The sequence below is a fragment of the Natator depressus genome, chromosome 9 (assembly GCF_965152275.1).
Source record: "Natator depressus isolate rNatDep1 chromosome 9, rNatDep2.hap1, whole genome shotgun sequence".
In the NCBI taxonomy this organism is placed as follows: domain Eukaryota; kingdom Metazoa; phylum Chordata; order Testudines; family Cheloniidae; genus Natator; species Natator depressus.
In genome coordinates this window covers 15258654-15277113 of record NC_134242.1, presented here as the reverse complement: position 1 = coordinate 15277113, position 18460 = coordinate 15258654, and the positions used below count along the sequence as shown (strand labels likewise).

At 38.7% G+C, this 18460-nt stretch overlaps 1 protein-coding gene across 1 annotated transcript in view; it reads left to right on the top strand.

The window, feature by feature from the left end:
• FNDC3B (fibronectin type III domain containing 3B) overlaps positions 1-18460 on the top strand; it is a 355800-nt gene that overhangs the window by 232866 nt on the left and 104474 nt on the right. The window contains exons 8-11 of the mRNA XM_074963564.1: positions 4790-4947; positions 7067-7126; positions 14917-15055; positions 16226-16279. Coding sequence (XP_074819665.1) covers positions 4790-4947; positions 7067-7126; positions 14917-15055; positions 16226-16279 — 411 coding nt within the window. The remainder of the gene's footprint in view (positions 1-4789; positions 4948-7066; positions 7127-14916; positions 15056-16225; positions 16280-18460) is intronic.

Sequence of the window (18460 nt, the reverse complement as noted above, 5' to 3'; positions counted from 1 at the left end):
TGCGTAAGGACCGTACACAAAGGGGAATCATCTCCCCAGATGATAAAGAAATCTTCCAGTTTGTAATATTTTGGTAGGGTAGACTTAAGACAGCATTAAAAATGAACAAATCCTTTGCAGAAGTATTTCCTGTTTAGAATTAATACCACACTTAAGTATTTTATACCAGTACTGCAAGTTCAGTGTTTAATAGAATAAAAGCATTCTATTTCCAATGGAGAAGTAGTGGAAACTCCTTCTTCTCTTGAGTCATATAAAACTGGTCTGGAAAAAATTATTTGGTTAACAATCCTGCACTGGCTGAGGGAGGAAGAATAGATGTTATAATGAAATAGAATTCATGAAACGGATCAGAATCTGACCTCCTGGTTTAAGCTTTGGAAAGCTGGAGTAAGATAAGAGGGAAAGTCCTCTCATGGATCAGTAACTGGTTAAAAGATAGGAAACCAAGTGTAGGAAAAAATGGTCAGTTTTCAGAATGGAGAAGGGTAAATAGTGGTGTCCCCCAGGGGTCTGTACTGGGGATAGTACCATTCAACATATTCATAAATGATCTGGAAAAAGGGATAAATGGTGAGGTGGCAACATTTACAGGTGATACAAAACTACTCAAGATAGTTAAGTCCAAAGCATCCAGCAAATTATTTCAAAGGGATCCCACAAAACTGGGTGACTGGTTAACAAAATGGCAGATGAAATTCAATATTGATAAATGCAAAGTAATGCACATTGGAAAATATAATCCCAACTATGCATATAAAATGATGGGGTCTAAATTAGCTATTACCACTCAAGAAAGAGATCTGGGAGTCATTCTCTGAAAACATCCACTCAATATGCAGCAGCAGTCAAAAAAGCTAACAGAATGTTGGAAATCATCAGGAAAGGGATAGATAATAAGACAGAAAATATCATATTGCCTCTATATAAATCCATGGTACTCCCACATCTTGAATACTGTGAGCAGATCTGGTTGCCCAATCTCAAAAAAGATTTATTGGAATTGGAAAAGGTTCAGAAAAGGGCAACAAAAATGATTAGGGGTATGGAACAGCTTCCATATGTGGGGAGATTAATAGGACTAGGACTTTTCAGGTTGGAAAGGAGGCGACTAACAGTGGATATGATAGAGGTCTGTAAAATCATGACTGGTGTGGAGAAATAAGGAAGTGTTATTTACTGCTTCTCATAACACGAGAACTAGGGGTCACCAAATTAAATTATTAGGTAGCAGGTTTAAAACAAATGAAATGAAGTATTTCTTCACACAATGCAAAGTCAACCTGTGGAACTCTCTGCCAGAGGATGTTGTGAAGGCCAAGACTATAAACAAAGTTCAAAAAAGAACTAAATAAGTTCATGGAGGATAGGTCCATCAATTGGCTATTAGCCAGGATGGGCAGGGATGATGTCCCTAGCCTCTGTTTGCCAAAAGCTGGGACTGGGCAACAGGAAAAGGATCACTTGATGATCACCTGTTCTGTTTATTCCCTCTGAAGGACCTGGCATTGGCCACTGTCAGAAGACAGGATACTGGGCTAAATGGACCTTTGGTCTGACCCAGTATGGCTGTTCTTATGTTCTTAACTGCATTGTCTTGACAATAGGAACTTTGTCATAGACTTCAGTGGGTTTGGACCCAGCATCATGAAATAGCTATGATGCTCTCGTGCGCATAAAGAAACAGTTCAAGAAGGGGTATTGGGACAGATCTTGCCCAAGTTCTCAGTATCTTCTGAAAGATGTTCAGCTCCTTCAACTGCCATTGGGACAAATAGAAGTTGAGAGCACTGAGCACCCTTCAGGATCATGCCTGTTGTTTGGAAGTTGAATAGTTGGGGCTATATTCTTTCCTCCATAGCAGGCATAATATTCATTGATCCTTACAGAAATTATTTCTTCATACCGAGAAGCAACTTAGCCACTCATCTAAGAAAATATTGAAGATACACAATGTGTGGCTGGAAACTGTGGTGTCAGACTGAGCCTCTTGGCTCACTGGACAGCAGATTGTATTTCCCTTGAGTCGTGCAAATTTATTTGTTCCAAATTCTCACTCTCCTGAGGATAGTACTATTGTGGTTTGCCATGCTAAAAATGTGGACTCAGAATTTCAGTTTCTGACTTCATCTAACAATTAATCCCGTTTATGTATAAATAACCTTTAGTGCATGCCATGCAGGTTTTGCGAGGGTGTCAGAAAACCTGTTTTTTGCACTTTCAGGGTTCACTTAGGAATTATTTTAATTGTCGGCTACCTGTTTATTTTAAAACTCAATTTGTGACATCAGCAGTTGCTGTGTGTTCACCACCACCACCATCACATGTCAGTAGAAGAACTGAAACCTGGATCTTCAGCACCAAAAGCTTAAACCTGTAGCACTTCAGCTAATGGAACAACTCCCTTAGCTGGTAGCCATAGTAAGCTTTTATCCTTATGTGAACCAGTCTGTGCAAGTTGACTTCAGAGTATTAAATGTGTTCCAGTATTTTCTTGGGGTAACCCATAAGATTTACTGTTTCTCTTACATTAAGAGAAACTTCACTTTCTTCAAATCACTGAAGTTCATTAAAGGACAAAGCTTTTTACCAAATAAAAAGCATATATACGTGTGTCCTAGCTAGTAGTCATAAAAAAAAATTTCAATGGAACATTGGCTGGATATTGTGTATCAAGTTCCAAATCCCTGTCTGAATGTATGAAAAACAATTATGCAAGCATATGTCCATAATAACAGAAGAAATCTCACAGTAGTTCATCTGGTAATAATGTATGTCCAAAAAAAATGATCACTTGGATCTTTTTATTGTGAAATTCTCTTTGGCCTGTAAAATACTTAATTGACATCAAATGTAATTTTTTAACTGTAAATATATTTCGTTTTGGCTATGATTTCATTCTATTAAGATACCTAAGAGATTTCAATTGCTTTGTCTGACTTGAAACTTTGGGCTTTTTTTATAGATGTCTGGCTAATCCAGTGCAATTTTTAACCAGTCGAGTTGTTTGAAGCAAACAGTTACTGTATTACCTCTAGGACAACAGGAGGAGAACAAGAAATTATAGGAAAATTGGTGTAAGACTAACCTGCAAATGGTTCTTGAGAAATTTTTTTGATACGACTTAACATTTCATATTCTACAATTTCAACTTATGTTGCAGAGATATTTTACTTTGGGCATGGTTAACTAAGTTTACTGACATTAAACTAAAATGTTGTTGGTAACTTTGAGAGCAATGTTTACATTAAGATGAGAAACACTTTATGGTTTTCACCCCCTTCTCAATATCTTAGGATTTAGGACTTGGTTTAGAAGGCATCTGCTTAATATATCATGATCAGGAACAATAGCTGGGGTGCTTTTCAGCTAGAGGCAATGTATTTTTCAGATGAGATGTTAAATGATCTGCATTATGGACATTAGAGATTTCCAGAGCTCTTTCTTGCAGGAAAGTACGTCTTTAAACTCGGATATTCCAACCACATTCCCAATGAAACTACATTTTTGCAAGCTGTGTTGGACCTCAAAGAGTAAATTCCAAGTACAGTTGCACAGCACATTAGTTTTGCAAGTACTGGTATCATTAATGGGAGAGGCGTGCCAGATTTCTGTGGAAAAGTATAGAAAATTTATAACTGAGTCTCTAAATCATTCAGCGTCTTACACCTTCTGAAATAACAGAGATTTTTGCTATATAAGTATTTTGGAAAAATCTGCTAGAATGATAAAACTTGTAAAAGTTGACATGTAGCAGAAATTAATAAGAAACATAAAACTTTGTGCGCTGGAATGTAACCTCAGCTCCTCCTCACGTAGGCTAATTTTTTTTCACTGTTACATTTGACATTGCAATTTTAAGAGATTAGTCATTTTCATTATCTAAACTCAAGAGATTATGTGGCAGAATGCTCAGGGCTACAAAATGGTTTCTCAGGGATTTCTTCAGAAGAGTTACTTAGAAGTACGTACTTTCTTTTCAGGATCGCCACTGTAAGCATTGATTTTAGAAGCATTAGCGTTTTTTCCCTCTCTCAGCACGGTATCAGAAGTCTGTTCAAATGGAAGCTACTGTACTGTACAGGCCTATGACTAATATGATGCTTCTGGCATTATTCCAGCGGATTGTCCTGTTAAGGAATGTAGCAGAGCAAAAAAAAGCTGTGCTAGTTTTAGGCTCTGTCTACACTAAGATTATTTGGACATATAGACTCATAGATTTTAAGGTCAGATGGGACCATCATAATTCCTAACAGGGGCACCTCCAGTGACCCATTTAGTCCAGTATGCTGTCTCCAGTGGTAGCCAGCAGTTTATGCTTCAGAAGAAGGTGCAAGGAATCCCTAAATGGACAATTATGGATGGAATAACTAGCCTACAGCAGGAGAAATTTCTTCTTAGCAGTTGTCAGTTAGAGATTGGCTTATGACCTGAAGCACTCCTAAATTGTTTTGTTTTTCCTGTCTATGTATATACCACTGTGGATATTTTTGAATCAGTGTTGCATCCTGAGAAGTGGTTATCATTGAACTGCGCACAGTGAAATCTAGGTCTTTGTTTCCTGTCTCTCAGCCAGTTTCTAGTTCATTACAAAAAGAAAAGGAGTACTTGTGGCACCTTAGAGACTAACAAATTTACAGTTCTTCATCTCTCACCAATGACTACTTAGTTTCCTTAATAACTCTTAGGGGTGGTATTTACAAGCAATTACTTGGTAAAGAGCAAATATATTTCATATACTTATAAGAGAACATATTGGAATTCACACTGACTAACATTTCTTTTATAGGTTTCAAATATTCAAGCAAGAACAGTTTTACTTACATGGTGTCCTCCAACTGGCCTTTTAAGTGTGGATAGACACAATAATGGCTTGCCTTACACTTGTACTTACGAGGTTGCCTTATCAGACAAAGGGAGGGATGGAAAGTACAAGATAATTTACAGGTAACTATGTACTTTTTTCATGTGTTGTTCTATATTTATATTTTAGTTAAAAATGAGCTATCCTGGTTCTTCAGGTCCTGCCAATTTCAAAAAAAAGTATTTTGTCCCAGTTTTTGTAATTCTAGCCCCACCCGAAAAAGCTTCCTGAAAATGGATTGAGAGCATGTGTGTGGGAGAGGCCACCCCTTCCCTCCACCCCCCAGCAGACGTGGCCCGTGTTGTCACTTTCTGCCTCATTCCTCTCCAAAGAATAGAGTTACTATTTCCTGTCCCTCAAGTTATCAAAACCGTCTCATATACACTTTCCGGGTGTGACAGCCACCTGCCAGAGCTAAAACCATGAGCTGCTACAGCTTGAGTTTAGCAGCCATGTCTCTATAGCTAGGGATTGTAACAGCTCATATCCTCTGCAGATCAGCACACAGGGGGACCAGTGCATTACATAGGCTCCCCAACAAAATCATCCTCTGTGCACTTCGTTATCACCAGACCCAACTGTGACATAAGTTATAATTCTAGTGAGACTTTTCCGTTTCTAAATTCTATGATCCTATGAGTTCATTTTATGGTTAAGTATGTGTAGTGTAATTCCATATATTCTTCACCCAGCGACCACCAATATGGAAAAAATTGCTGAGATGCCAGACTGGCTATTATGAAGTAATTGTCCTCCACAGATTTCACTAAAGGGAATCTAGGTAGCATAATAATTACTTTTGTGTCCAATTTCATCTCCATTCTCAGCATGTCCTGTAACTTATCACACAGTTATAATGTAAATAGGATATATATATATACACATACACACACACACGCTCAATACTCCATGTATATATATATACTCCATTATAAGTAGCTAGGGTAATTGTTGTAATCAAAAGAAAATCTTGCAAAGTATTGACCATCTTATCTGCCCAAGAGGTCAGGCTGCGCTAACTCATGTGCCAGTGTGTCATAGGGAACAATCCTGAATTTGCAGGGAATTGGACTGCCTTGCCCATCTCTAACCTCTGTCAACCCAGAAAGCACATGTTCATACCTGAAAGGACACTTCCTTGCTTTCAAAACACTTTCTATTCTTGTATCACATCTCCATGAGACCTCACTTGACTGTAATAAATGTATTTATTGTATTGAGATGCTATTTTTTCTTTGTTTTAATAAAAGTGGGGATAAACCAAGTACTGATGTTACAGGGGTGCTCCACAGTTGTTGTTGGACTTAGAGTTGACCGTTAGCCCTAATAATCCAAGAGGTTTCTTAGAGTCCCATAATAGACAAAACCTCCACAGATTCAGCAATTTGTGAGTCATTCTAATTTTCCATCTCCAGCAGATGGCCTGGAAGAGAAGACAATACATGGCCAGATTCTTCTCCCATTGCCACTACAATTTAGGGACCCACACACTGGAAGGATTTATGGATAGCCTGGGTGTTAGTTTAAAAAAACCCCTTAGTTAACTAACCATTCAATACCTAAAGTTCAGTCCTCTACCACTGGTTTTGCCATTGATTTGAATGGGCACAGGCTGTGGTTGCTGGTAATGGAGCTTATGTACTTCCCTGCCGAGCCCAAATATAGCATATAACATTGGACAAGACCTCAAAATGAGGGCCCCAACTGAAGCATTAATGCAAGATTCTAAAGTTCAAGCCATGTTAGAATCTTTTGATATAATATTTGATATAATATTCACCAACCCAGTTTGATGATTCAGCATTTCTGAAGCAGGTACTTTGCAATAATAAAAGTAAAACATCATGGAACTCGGGTATGGTTGAGTCACGTTTTCAGCATAACTCAGGGAGAGTTGAAAGGCCTTATAAATTAAATTGACATGGATGTGTATGGATAAAGACAGTAGAAACAAATCCATATTATAGGGTTACTTTATAAATGGAAAACATAGCTACTTCTCTTTCCTTTAATATGGAAACTTGTAAAGATTTCCAGTCTGTTGACAAGTTGGTCCTATATTATTTACTTTTATTTTCCTGTCCTGGAAATTATTTATTTTTTCAATGCATCATTTGTAGAAGCCCCTAGATGTCAGAAATTCAATAGCTGTACTAACTGAGGTACTGTTTTTCATGATATATGGATGATTTCTTTCTGCAGTGGAGAAGAATTAGAATATAACCTGAAAGACCTTAGGCCAGCAACAGATTATCATGTCAGGTGAGTTGTTATGAATCTGAATATCTCTTAAATATAATCTGTTCAATTATATCTAAAAAGAAAATGGAGTCTTTTGACTTCTGCATGATATAGCTCAAGAATTTCACAGTACTTTCTCAATAGCCCTTAAATATTTAGTAGTAGCTTTCCATCTATCAGGCAGTAAATTAAGAGAGAGATTTTCAAACAATGCATTGTCTATCATAGTGTTGTCATCACTAAAGTGAAAGAAAAGATGTGTAGCTATATCAACTGGCTAGAGACTATGCAACAGGCCTTAAAGTACCCTATGTATGAAAGTATATCTCAGGCTTACCAAAGTGTTTGACTAAAGCTACTGGCATCTGTCCAATGTGTCATCATGTTTGTTAGGAAAATAAAACCAAAGTGTTCCCATTTTTTTTTATAAGTAGTATTGGCTGCCTAGTAGGTTACATCCATTGCCTACCCTACTCTTTATTAATTTGACTTTTACTGGTCTCTAAAAAAATGGATTTGACCATTTTTTCCAGCATCTGAACATTTTAGGTCAGCTCTGTGATTATGAGCTGCCTAGATTTTAACTTTACACTCAGACTCATATTTTGAAAAGTACATTCTAATATTGCAGATATTGGCTATGCAAAACTTGGCGGTGAAAAAGAAAAGTTTGTGCTAAAGTTCTGTGTGAGTATGAGGAAATTATGAGCACAAAAATATTGGTGCACAAAATTGCACTGAAATTGCATTTCAGAATTTAAGCTGAGACCCCATGACAAATGCAAACTCTGTTGAAGCTGTTTATTCATATTCCCAGATCAGCTGTTTTGCAGAACTAGGATTGTCTGTAATGGAAGATTCTATATGCAGATTGATGGAAGGATATACTCTTCATACATGATCAGTTATCAGTATTCAAACTATAAGGATAATGTCAGAATTAATCTGCAGCTTTTATAAAGCTGACTTGATACTTTTAAAGGTTTTACTGCATGTTTATATGCCTCTTTAAAACTGACAAATTAACACCCAACAGAAGGCATTCACTTCTAGGTCGTGTTTCTGCTTAGATTATAGAGCTACATGTTGGTTGCACAGTTATTTTTCATTGTTAACACGTGTTTCAGTTTCACAACTGATATTTTGACACCAAGTTTTATTATCCATATTTTTATGGCTTTCTTTAAGACTTTACGTATGAACCCAGGCCTCAAATTCACATCCTGTTCATTTATGTTCAATATCCTGAACAAAATTTCCTTTCACTCCTTCTGCCTATTGTTTCCTTCTGTTTTCTAGACAAAGGCAAAGTCTGGCACACTTTTCCCCATCAGTGCTGCTACTCTGTGTAATGGCTTAACCTAATAAACAGAAGATTGCTTCTGAATTTAAAATATCAAACATATGTCAATCTGCTGGTGTTAGAACTTTTTAAAAACAAATACATGACTGAGTTCCAGGAATATCTTATAATTATTTTTCAAGTGGAAGAGCAAGAGGGTAAATAACTCCTTCCAAATCTATGGAACAAGCATGCTTTTGGGTCCCAAACAAGCGTCCCAGCCATAATAATTAGCGGATAATTGTGGTAGTTCTCAGGGTACCCAGGACTGTGAGTCACGTTGGGCATGGCTACACTCAAAGCTTAGGTACTGTTTACACTGGCGCTTTACAGCGCTGTAACTTGCTGCGCTCAGGGGGGTGTTTTTTCACACCCCTAAGGGAGAAAGTTGAATCACTGTAAAGTGCCAGTGTAGCCATAGCCTTAGTTACCGTGTCTCTAGCGGGAGGGAGTCTTTGCCCATGGTGACTGTGTGTCAGCCCTGTCTTCGCCTTGCAGGTTAACAAGTTCTCAAGTCCCTTTGAAGCATTCCCTTGTGATATCCAGTCCCTGGCACTGGCTACTCACAGAAATCACAGATCCTTGCTCCCAAAGGAGCAGAGTACCCCATCTTACCAGCTTTACTTTAAACTTCTGCTCCTGTAATACACACAGCACTTGTAATGAAACCAAAGGAGGTTTATTTAAGATAGAATGGGGTGTTAACTAGAAACAAGATGGTGGAAACAAATGGTTACAATAAAAAAAAAAACATAAAATGCGAACCTGTGTCTACACTTTATTAATAGTTACTTTTCCTATCTAATAAAGTAACTTAGGATCCAGTTTTTCATGAGAACATCCCTGCTCTCCAAGATGCAGAAAGGATGCAGAGGGTCTCTCTCCTCCTCCTCATATATCAGTTTCTTGTCTTTATTCACAGACAGAGCAAACCTGTGTTTATTGTAAAGTTCCTTTTTTTTACCTCCAGGTGATTTCGATTACTTGCAGTTGTCTTTGATGTTTTGCCATGCTTGAAAGGGCCATCACCAAGACATAATGTCTCCCTGGTGACTAACTTTTACTCCAAGTCCATAAAGCATACTTTCAATATAATTCCATCATTCCTCAAATATTACCCATACTTACATCTCTCAATGATTATGAATCTTGACAAGTTATGCACTTTCTGTAGATACCTGACATACTACTCTTTATTGATAAATATCCTGGAAGGCATGTGTTTGGTGTAGTGAATTTGTCAGATCTGAGGTGAGAGGGGTGGGGGCGGAGTTGGAGGTATGGAGAGGGAGATGGATTGACACCAGAATAGCCAATAGCCTAGTGGTAAGGGTACTCACCGGAGATGTGGGGTTCTGCTCTGAATTGGGCACTTGAACCTGGGTCTCCCACATCCCAGGTGAATACCCTAACGGTTTTCCTCCCACCCCACCCCGGGGATATTGGCTATTCTGATGTGGGGTCTCACTCTTTTTTTTTCATCAGAAATTTGAAAGTGTCTCCTTTTCATTCTGATGAAAACAAATGTAAAAACCTTAAAATTGTTTACAAAACAGAATTCTTGTTTTCGGGCCAGCCCTAGTAAATGTGTAAAGTCCATAAATAAACTTGCATGACCAGCACTTAATATGGAGATTATCCTAGGTCTCAGTGACCTTGGCCAGATTTCTAAGGCTTTACATTTTCCCACATTGTTCTTGAAAAATTTTTCTGATGTATTAGGCACAAAAAACCTTCAGGCTCTTACATAGCTTCACTATGAATCTACATCTTACTTTTCTTCAAGAAATATATTTTATTGCAACCATTTCAAATACAACCCCCCTCATCTTTTGATGAGATTCCATGTGTCCATCATATAGTACTTACCGGTGATAGGGAAGTCTGGACTTATTGAAGGCACTTGTGTCTTTTTTTTAAGGTGCATTCTGCCTTACAACTCCAGAAACACAGGTGACTTGGAATTTAGAACCACTTCCCTAACACTAATGTAAGGGTTCAGATAGGTTTTCTTCATGACTTTCTCTGATCTTGCAAATCTAACATGAGACACTATGGAGTGATTTCATCAGGCATGAAATCACTAAGGAGTAAGGTCTAGTCTACACTGGGAATTTACATCAGCATAGCTACATCTGTCAGGACCGCGAAAAATCCACATCCCTGAGAGATGTAGCTATGCCTACCTAACCTCTGGTATAGACAGCTCTAGGTCGACAGAAGGATTCTTCCATTTGTTATACCAATAAAATAAAAACCAGCAGGATCTTATTAAAGGTAATAAGGCAAAATGCCACATTTATTGTGAATACAGAAAGAATCATAATAAGCAGTTAGTTATAGGTATAACATTCCATTCAATTTCATATTTATTCACACACACACACACACACACACACACACACACACACAAGTTCTGCAAGGTTGTTATCATAGTTACCAGCCTTAGAGTTGCTCGTGCCAAGCCACTGGCCAGGTGGCCTGGACATGAGCAGGGAGCAGGGCCTTGTCAGATGCACATCTGACGCTCCTGGAAGTTGATTTGCAGAATCAGACCCCAAAGTTCTCAGTTTCTAGAGTCCATTTTTATAGGAATTTATTCCTATGCCAGTCTATGGGAATTGCTTCATCATGCTGTTGCTGAATCAATCAGCAGATGACACATTCCTGATGGCTCCGTGTTGTTCTTCGGTTCTCCCATCCTTGAGGCTGTTGGGTGGATTCCAGTCTGCCCTCTGGGGGTCTTCTGGTTGTTTCCACTTGACACCTTCTTCAGCCGATGGACACTGGATTCTTAGGCTGGCACCTCCCTGATCATTCATTTATTATCCACACCAAGCATCCATCCACATACATCCTCTATCTCTATTTTAATCACAAGTGTTAACAAAGCGAAATAAATACAACAAAAGGGTGGGGAGTCTCTGTGTGAGTAGTTGTTGTTACAAAGTATTGCTTTGAGCACAGACTCTGTCTTAGGATGTACTAACACAGTTAGCAGCTTGCAAGTTTCACACAGAGAGGGAGAGAAACAGGGAAAACAAGAGATCAAAAACCAAGAGACCTCTTAATTAGTAATACTCTGGAATTTAAACTATGGGGAATCAAACTCATTTGTGATTTTAATACAGAACTTCTTTAATATGATCCAACACGTTGACCTAGCTTCTGCCTCTCTTCTCTATAAGAGAAGCCCTCCTGTCGCCATGGATAGCATCTACACTGAAGTGCTACAGTGCTGTAGCTGTGCTGTTATAGCAGTTTGAGTGAGTGAAGATGTGCCCTGAGTGTCAATATGCAACGAACAACTTCTAACTGGGAGAAACCACAATGTAGCTCTTGCTGTCTTGGCTAAAAAGAGGCTCCCTTTGGAGTCACTTAGTTCGAATTGCTGCCTACAGCTGATGTTGATGTTGGTTTGACTCTTGGTTGCAGTGATGCACAGGAGACAAACACGCAATGAATCAAGCCACCGGTGGGGACTCTGTTAATTAATTAAATTTGTTCTGACTCCTAGTTGCTCATTGGAAGATCCCAGAGGCAATTCTACAAAGCATTTCTCATGAGTGCAAGTTGCTCGTTTGTTGCCCCACAAAGGTTAAATTACTCTTATCTACCCAAAACAAATTTGGTAATTGCCCATTTTTAAACTCCACATTCAAATACACAGTGGCTAAAGGCAACCCAGAAGTCACTGTCTGGACGCAGTTTGAACAGTTTCTGAGCAGAAAGCTGTGCAACTGACTAATTTGCTCTGCTGTACAGAAGATCTACATGGGAAAATAAAACTGTTAAGTTTAAATAAAAATTTTGACAGGTCTTCAACCTGTTGAGTACTGGGGCAGGTATGCAAACCTATAGCATTTGGTTCCACAAAATAGCCCTTCATTTCAGTCCACAAGGGATTGTCTAAGAACCAGCCCCTTCAGGTTGGCTGGGAGGTTTTTGGTTTCAATAACTACATGCTTCCAAAGGACTATCCCACCTCATGTATCGATCCAGCAAACTCTAGTGACTATCTTCAGCTGAAGCCTGGTGACAGTCTCCTGGGACTTTGGGAAGTGTAAGCTAGGAGTGCCCCATCTTCTCTTTCTGGAGTTCTAAGTAGATCCTAGTTTTATTGAGATATGCACCAATCCTGTCTGTGGGCACACACATATACACACTGTCTGCAGAAACTAGGAAGCCCCTCAAGCTCAGCACTAAACCTGTAAGGAACGTAATGCTAAACTAAGTCTAGTAAAATAGCTAGGGAGCCTTCAGAGGACTCCTAGACACCTACAGTAAGAGAGAAAAAGTTATCTAGTCTCACTTTTATGGAGGGTCAGGTTACACTCTGGTACTTCTAGAAGACTCTTGGGATTGCGGTGGGCAGTGATTCTGCCTGGTGGATCCACAAAGGCACAAGATAAAGTGAGCAGGCACCCGTGACTCCCTTGAAGGTCCAGGAGAAATGGGAGAGTTTCTAGCTCACAGTTCACTTTTTTCTACCTGAAGAAGAGAGAGACAAGTTGGGAGTGAGGGGGATCCTCTGGGTTGGCGTTGAAGAGGAAGCGATGCCAACTGTGGTTAGAGGAATGTCTGGACTAATGATCATAGAAGTGTAGGACTGGAAGGGGCCTCAATAGGTCATCTAGTCCACTCCTTTGCGCTCAAGGCAGAACTAACCTGTTCTTAAAAACCTCCAATGATGGAGATTTCATAACCTCCCTAGGCAATTTGTTCCAGTGCTTAACTATCCTGACAGGAAGTTTTTCCTAATGTCCAATCCAACCTTCCCTTGCTGCAATTTAAGGCCAGGCTTCTTGCCCTATCCTCAGAGGTTAAAAAGAACAATTTTTCACTCTCTTCCTTTTAACAACTTTTTATGTACTTGAAATCTATTATCATGTCCCCCATCAGTCTTCTCTTCTCCAGACTAAACAATTTTTCAATCTTTCCTCATAGGTCATGTTTTCTAGACCTTTAATCATTTCTGTTACTCTCCTCAGGAATCTCTGAAAGATTGGTATCTTTCCTGAAATGTGGCATCCACAACTGGACACAGTGCCCCAGCAGAGGGCCTTATCATGAAGTAGAGTGGAAAAATTACTTCTTCTGTCTTGCTTACAACACTCCTGCTAATACATTCCAGAATGATGTTTGCTTTTTTTGCCACAGTATTACGCTGTTGACTCATATTTCGTTTATGATCCATTATAACCCCCAGATCCTTTTGTGCAGCACTCCTTCCTAGGCAGTCATTTACCATTTTGTATGTGTGCAACTGATTGTTGGTTCCTAAGTGGAGTACTTTCCATTTGTCCTTATTCAATTTCATCCTATTTACTTCAGGCCTTTTCTCCAGTTTGTTCAGATCATTTTGAATTTTAATCCTATCCTCCAAAGCACTTGCAACCCCTCCCAGCCTGGGATCGTTCACAAACTTTATAAGTGTACTCTTTATGCCATTATCTAAATCATTGATGAAGATTGACCAGAACTGGACCCAGAACTGATCCCTGCAGGACCCCATTCGTTATGCCCTTCCAGCTTGACTGAGAACCACTGATAACTGCTCTCCGTGAATGGTTTTCCAACCAGTTATGCACTCACCTTATAGTAGCACCATCTTGGCTCTATTTCCCTAGTTTGTTTATGAGAAGGTCATGCGAGACAGTATCAAAAGCCTTACTAAAGTCAAGATTTACCACATCTACCACTTCCCCCCCATCCACACGGCTTATTACTCTGTCAAAGAAAGCTATTAGGTTGGTTTGACACAATTTGTTCTTAACAAATCCATGTTGGGTGTTACTTATCACCTTATTATCTTCTAGGTGTTTGCAAATTGGTTGCTTGATTATTTGCTCTATTATCTTTTCAGGTACTGAAGTTAAGCTGATGTTCAGCTGTAGCTTGTTTGAAGGAAATGTGTTTGACCACTGTGTAAACTTCCTCCTCCCAAGTACACAAAGCACAGCAAATCTTGAACCCAGGATCTGTGCATATTAGTCCAGGATCTACAAACTCTACTGACAACCAGCTATAAGAGGCAAACTGCACATTCTTGTGGATACTGCACTTAAATTAACATTGCTGAATGAGAGTTGAATGCCAGTTCAGCAGCAAATGGGTTAATAAAGTTCACCCCATGTTTCTGAGCCATCTCTTGCTATATCCTCAAGAAGATTCTAGCATTGTGGGCCAAATATTTGCAGTAGTCAAGAAAAATGGTGGCGGAAACTTCCACCAATGGAAAGATTAGTTTGTGGAAGTAGTTAGACTAGCACTATAATACATACCTTCTGCTGTGAATTATTCTGAACACTCATACTGAATAAAATATACAAGGGAGAGCTGAGATGTGAAAAATCATGGCAGTTTGGCAGTATGAATTCTTTGCTAGTGAAATGCTGTGGTTGAGAAAATGCAAAGCTCCTTTTTTAATTGTCAGCAAATTCATAAATTCATATGTGTTCATTTTCAGGGTATATGCAGTGTACAATTCAGTAAAGGGATCCTGTTCAGAACCAATTAGCTTCACCACTCACAGCTGTGCTCCAGAATGTCCTTTTCCACCCAAATCCTCACACAGGACCAAAAGTTCTCTAACCTTACAATGGAAGGTAAGTGACATAAAGTGTCTGAAACCTAGAAAAACAAAGTGAAATACAGTTACCTATAATCACGTAACCATTTTAAATTATTTAGTGCTGTGATTCTGTTGATTTCCACTGGGGGAATTATGTGTTTTAAAATATTTCATTGCATTGTTTGAGATATCCTAAAATAATATTCAAAAATTACATATATTGGGGAACTGCATGTATTAGAGGTTTGGAAATAAGATTTGAAACCATTTGCCAGTTCTAAATCCAAACTTTGTTGACTAGTGATGGTATTTTGTTACCATATGATGTCTGTTTGATGATCTATAATTAGGGTTGGCAGAATTAAATTTTATTTATTTATTTATTTTAATTTAGATGGACATTGTCAGTGTTTATTTTTAAGCATTTTTTATTTTTATTGATTTAACTGTTCACAGTTGAAGGAAAATTGGGGGGGAGGACGACCAGACAATAATTATTTTATGACAGTACATGTTGAGATTCAAAAAGTTAAAACTATATAATTGTTAAAATACAAATTGTCAACATCACGTCAAAATATACAAAGTAAATATCCTGAATGACTATTAAGTTCTCAAGCAGCGTTTTTCTTACTTTGCTGATCTGTATATTTTGATTATTATCCATGGAAATATTTTTGTCGGTTTGTGTGTGTAGAGTGAAATCGGCGTTTGCCAACATTTACCAATAAAAATCTAATCCTTCCAAGCCTACCCATAATTTTGCCAATTTCAGTTCACTTCCTGGTAGACAGGTGGCACTACTGAGCACTTTGTTGGCATTCTCAATGATTAAATAGAATGTGGCATCTGGACAGCCCTCAAACCCCAAGATCTGGTCCCTCCAGGTGAGGCATAATGGCCAGATAATATGACAGCTTGCATTGCTGCTGCCCATGCTGTAGGTTTGGTTTTTGGTTTTTTAAAGACATCATATTTGTGATCTCTTAATGTAGTACCTTTCACAAACACTAAAATGACTTACTTTTTAAAATGTACTTAATTACTTTCATCCTGTTATTATCCACTAAAATGTTTGCCAAGCTGTGTGCAAAACAAGATCTCTGGTTTCATTTTAAAACGTAGCCATTTGGCTGGGGGAAGGAAATGTGTTTGTAAACGTCTTTCCAAGATCTCATGTTTTGTTTGTTTGTTTTGTTTATAGGCACCCATTGACAACGGTTCAAAAATCACCAGCTACCTGCTAGAGTGGGATGAGGTGAGTGGTAACTAGTTACAGAAACATCAAAAAATGAAATTACTTATTAAATAACATTCTGATTTGATGGATGTGTTGTGTAAAGAAAAAGAATCAAACACTGGAGAAGCAAACCATAGGAAAATGAACTCCTGATGGCATTCAATAGAAAGGAAAGATGGGGAAGTTGATTTTCCGTACGTGTTCTTGTGTGTAGCATTTTGATTTTGCACCTTATACGTTCATTTATTTCCTGATCAGGTGTTTGGTGCAATGAGTTTATTAATTAATTTATTTATAATGCAGTAGTGTCTAGGAGCCCCAGTCACGGACCAGGACCCCACTCTGCTAGGGGTCAGACACACAACAAAAACACAATCCCTGCCCCAAAGAGCTTAGAATCTGATCCTGCAGTCCTTTCTCATAGAAAATTCCTATTGACTTCAAATTAATAGTATCATTTATATAAAGAAAAGGAGTACTTGTGGCACCTTAGAGACTAACCAATTTATTTGAGCATAAGCTTTCATGAGCTACAGCTCACTTCATCGGATGCATACTGTGGAAAATACAGAAGATGTTTGTTTTTATACACACAAATCATGAAAAAATGGGTGTTTATCACTACAAAAGGTTTTCTCTCCCCCCACCCCACTCTCCTGCTGGTAATAGCTTATAATACCCCAGGAGAGTGGGGTGGGGGGAGAGAAAACCTTTTGTAGTGATAAACACCCATTTTTTCATGATTTGTGTGTATAAAAACAAACATCTTCTGTATTTTCCACAGTATGCATCCGATGAAGTGAGCTGTAGCTCACGAAAGCTTATGCTCAAATAAATTGGTTAATCTCTAAGGTGCCACAAGTACTCCTTTTCTTTTTGCGAATACAGACTAACACGGCTGTTACTCTGAAACCTGTTATCATTTATATAGTGGCCACGCTGTTGGTTGCTTTACAGAGACTATAAAAAGAAGATGCGGTCTGTGTCCCAAAGAGCTTATATTTTAAGTAGACAATTTATCCATGGGGTGGGGTGGGGGGGCAGTGAAAAAAGCAGCTGATGGAGCAGAATTGTTGAGCATGCCTCTTGTTTTCTTCCATTATGCCAGTACTATTTTGGCACCACTTTTCCAAGGGGAGGTCTAGGGAATATAATCTTCATGGAATAAGTGTGTATTGAAAGGAGACTTTACAGATGTGAGGACAGAATCACAGTGGGATCACAGAGGGGCTTCCAGGCTTGGGGCCAGCATGAAATGAGGTGCCAAAAGCAGGAATGGGAGGTCTGGAAGGAGTTGTTTAGTTATGCTGTGTGAAAAACATCTACCTGCCTTATATAAGGGTATTATTTTGTGAGCAGTCTTCAATTGCTGGCTACTGACATATTCCCAGATTATTATACTACGTCTGACGTCTGGAAGCACACATTATACAAACATTCATTCTATGCAATATCACAGCAAGTGTGCCCTGAATGAAGAGAAACCCACTGAACTAAATAAATTAAACAATAGCTGCAGAATGGCTCACTGCCCACAGTGCACAATGGAAGGAAAGGTTAGCAACCATTAAAAATAAAATAAAATATAAAATAAAATGCAAGCTGGAGAAGAGTTCAGTGGGGGGAAAAAATCCTTCTATTGATTATTCTCATATATTACTTGTTCAGCATCAGACACACATTCATGCACCATAATCCAGGGAAGGCAGAGCAGAAAATGAAAATGAGAATAAAGCAGAAAACAAGTCAGGAGAACCAAAAAGATCTATGCCAGGATAATCAGAGGCATAAGTCCTGCAAGACATCACACCTTCTGCAACCGGATCCAAATAGTGCCAACCAACCTTTCTCATGCAGAACTCCTCTTCATTTCAATGGGAGACTATCACCAAACCAGGGTGAGGTGCCAAAATATGGGATATTTCTAAAACATGCAAAAAGAGAATGAAAGAGAGCAGAAACCGATAGCATACCATTAATAGAATGTGAATACCTGGTTAGGGTGTAAATTGCATCATCTGCCTTAGAGCCTGATCCAGAGCCCATAGAAGTCAATAAAAACATTCTCGCTGTTACAGAGCTCTTAAATAATAACATAGAAAGGGTTTTGACAAAGAAGAAGAAGAATACTTTGCATTTACATAGTATTTTTATCTTTTAAAAGTGTGTAATACTACTACTCTTCTGCAGAAGCGTAAG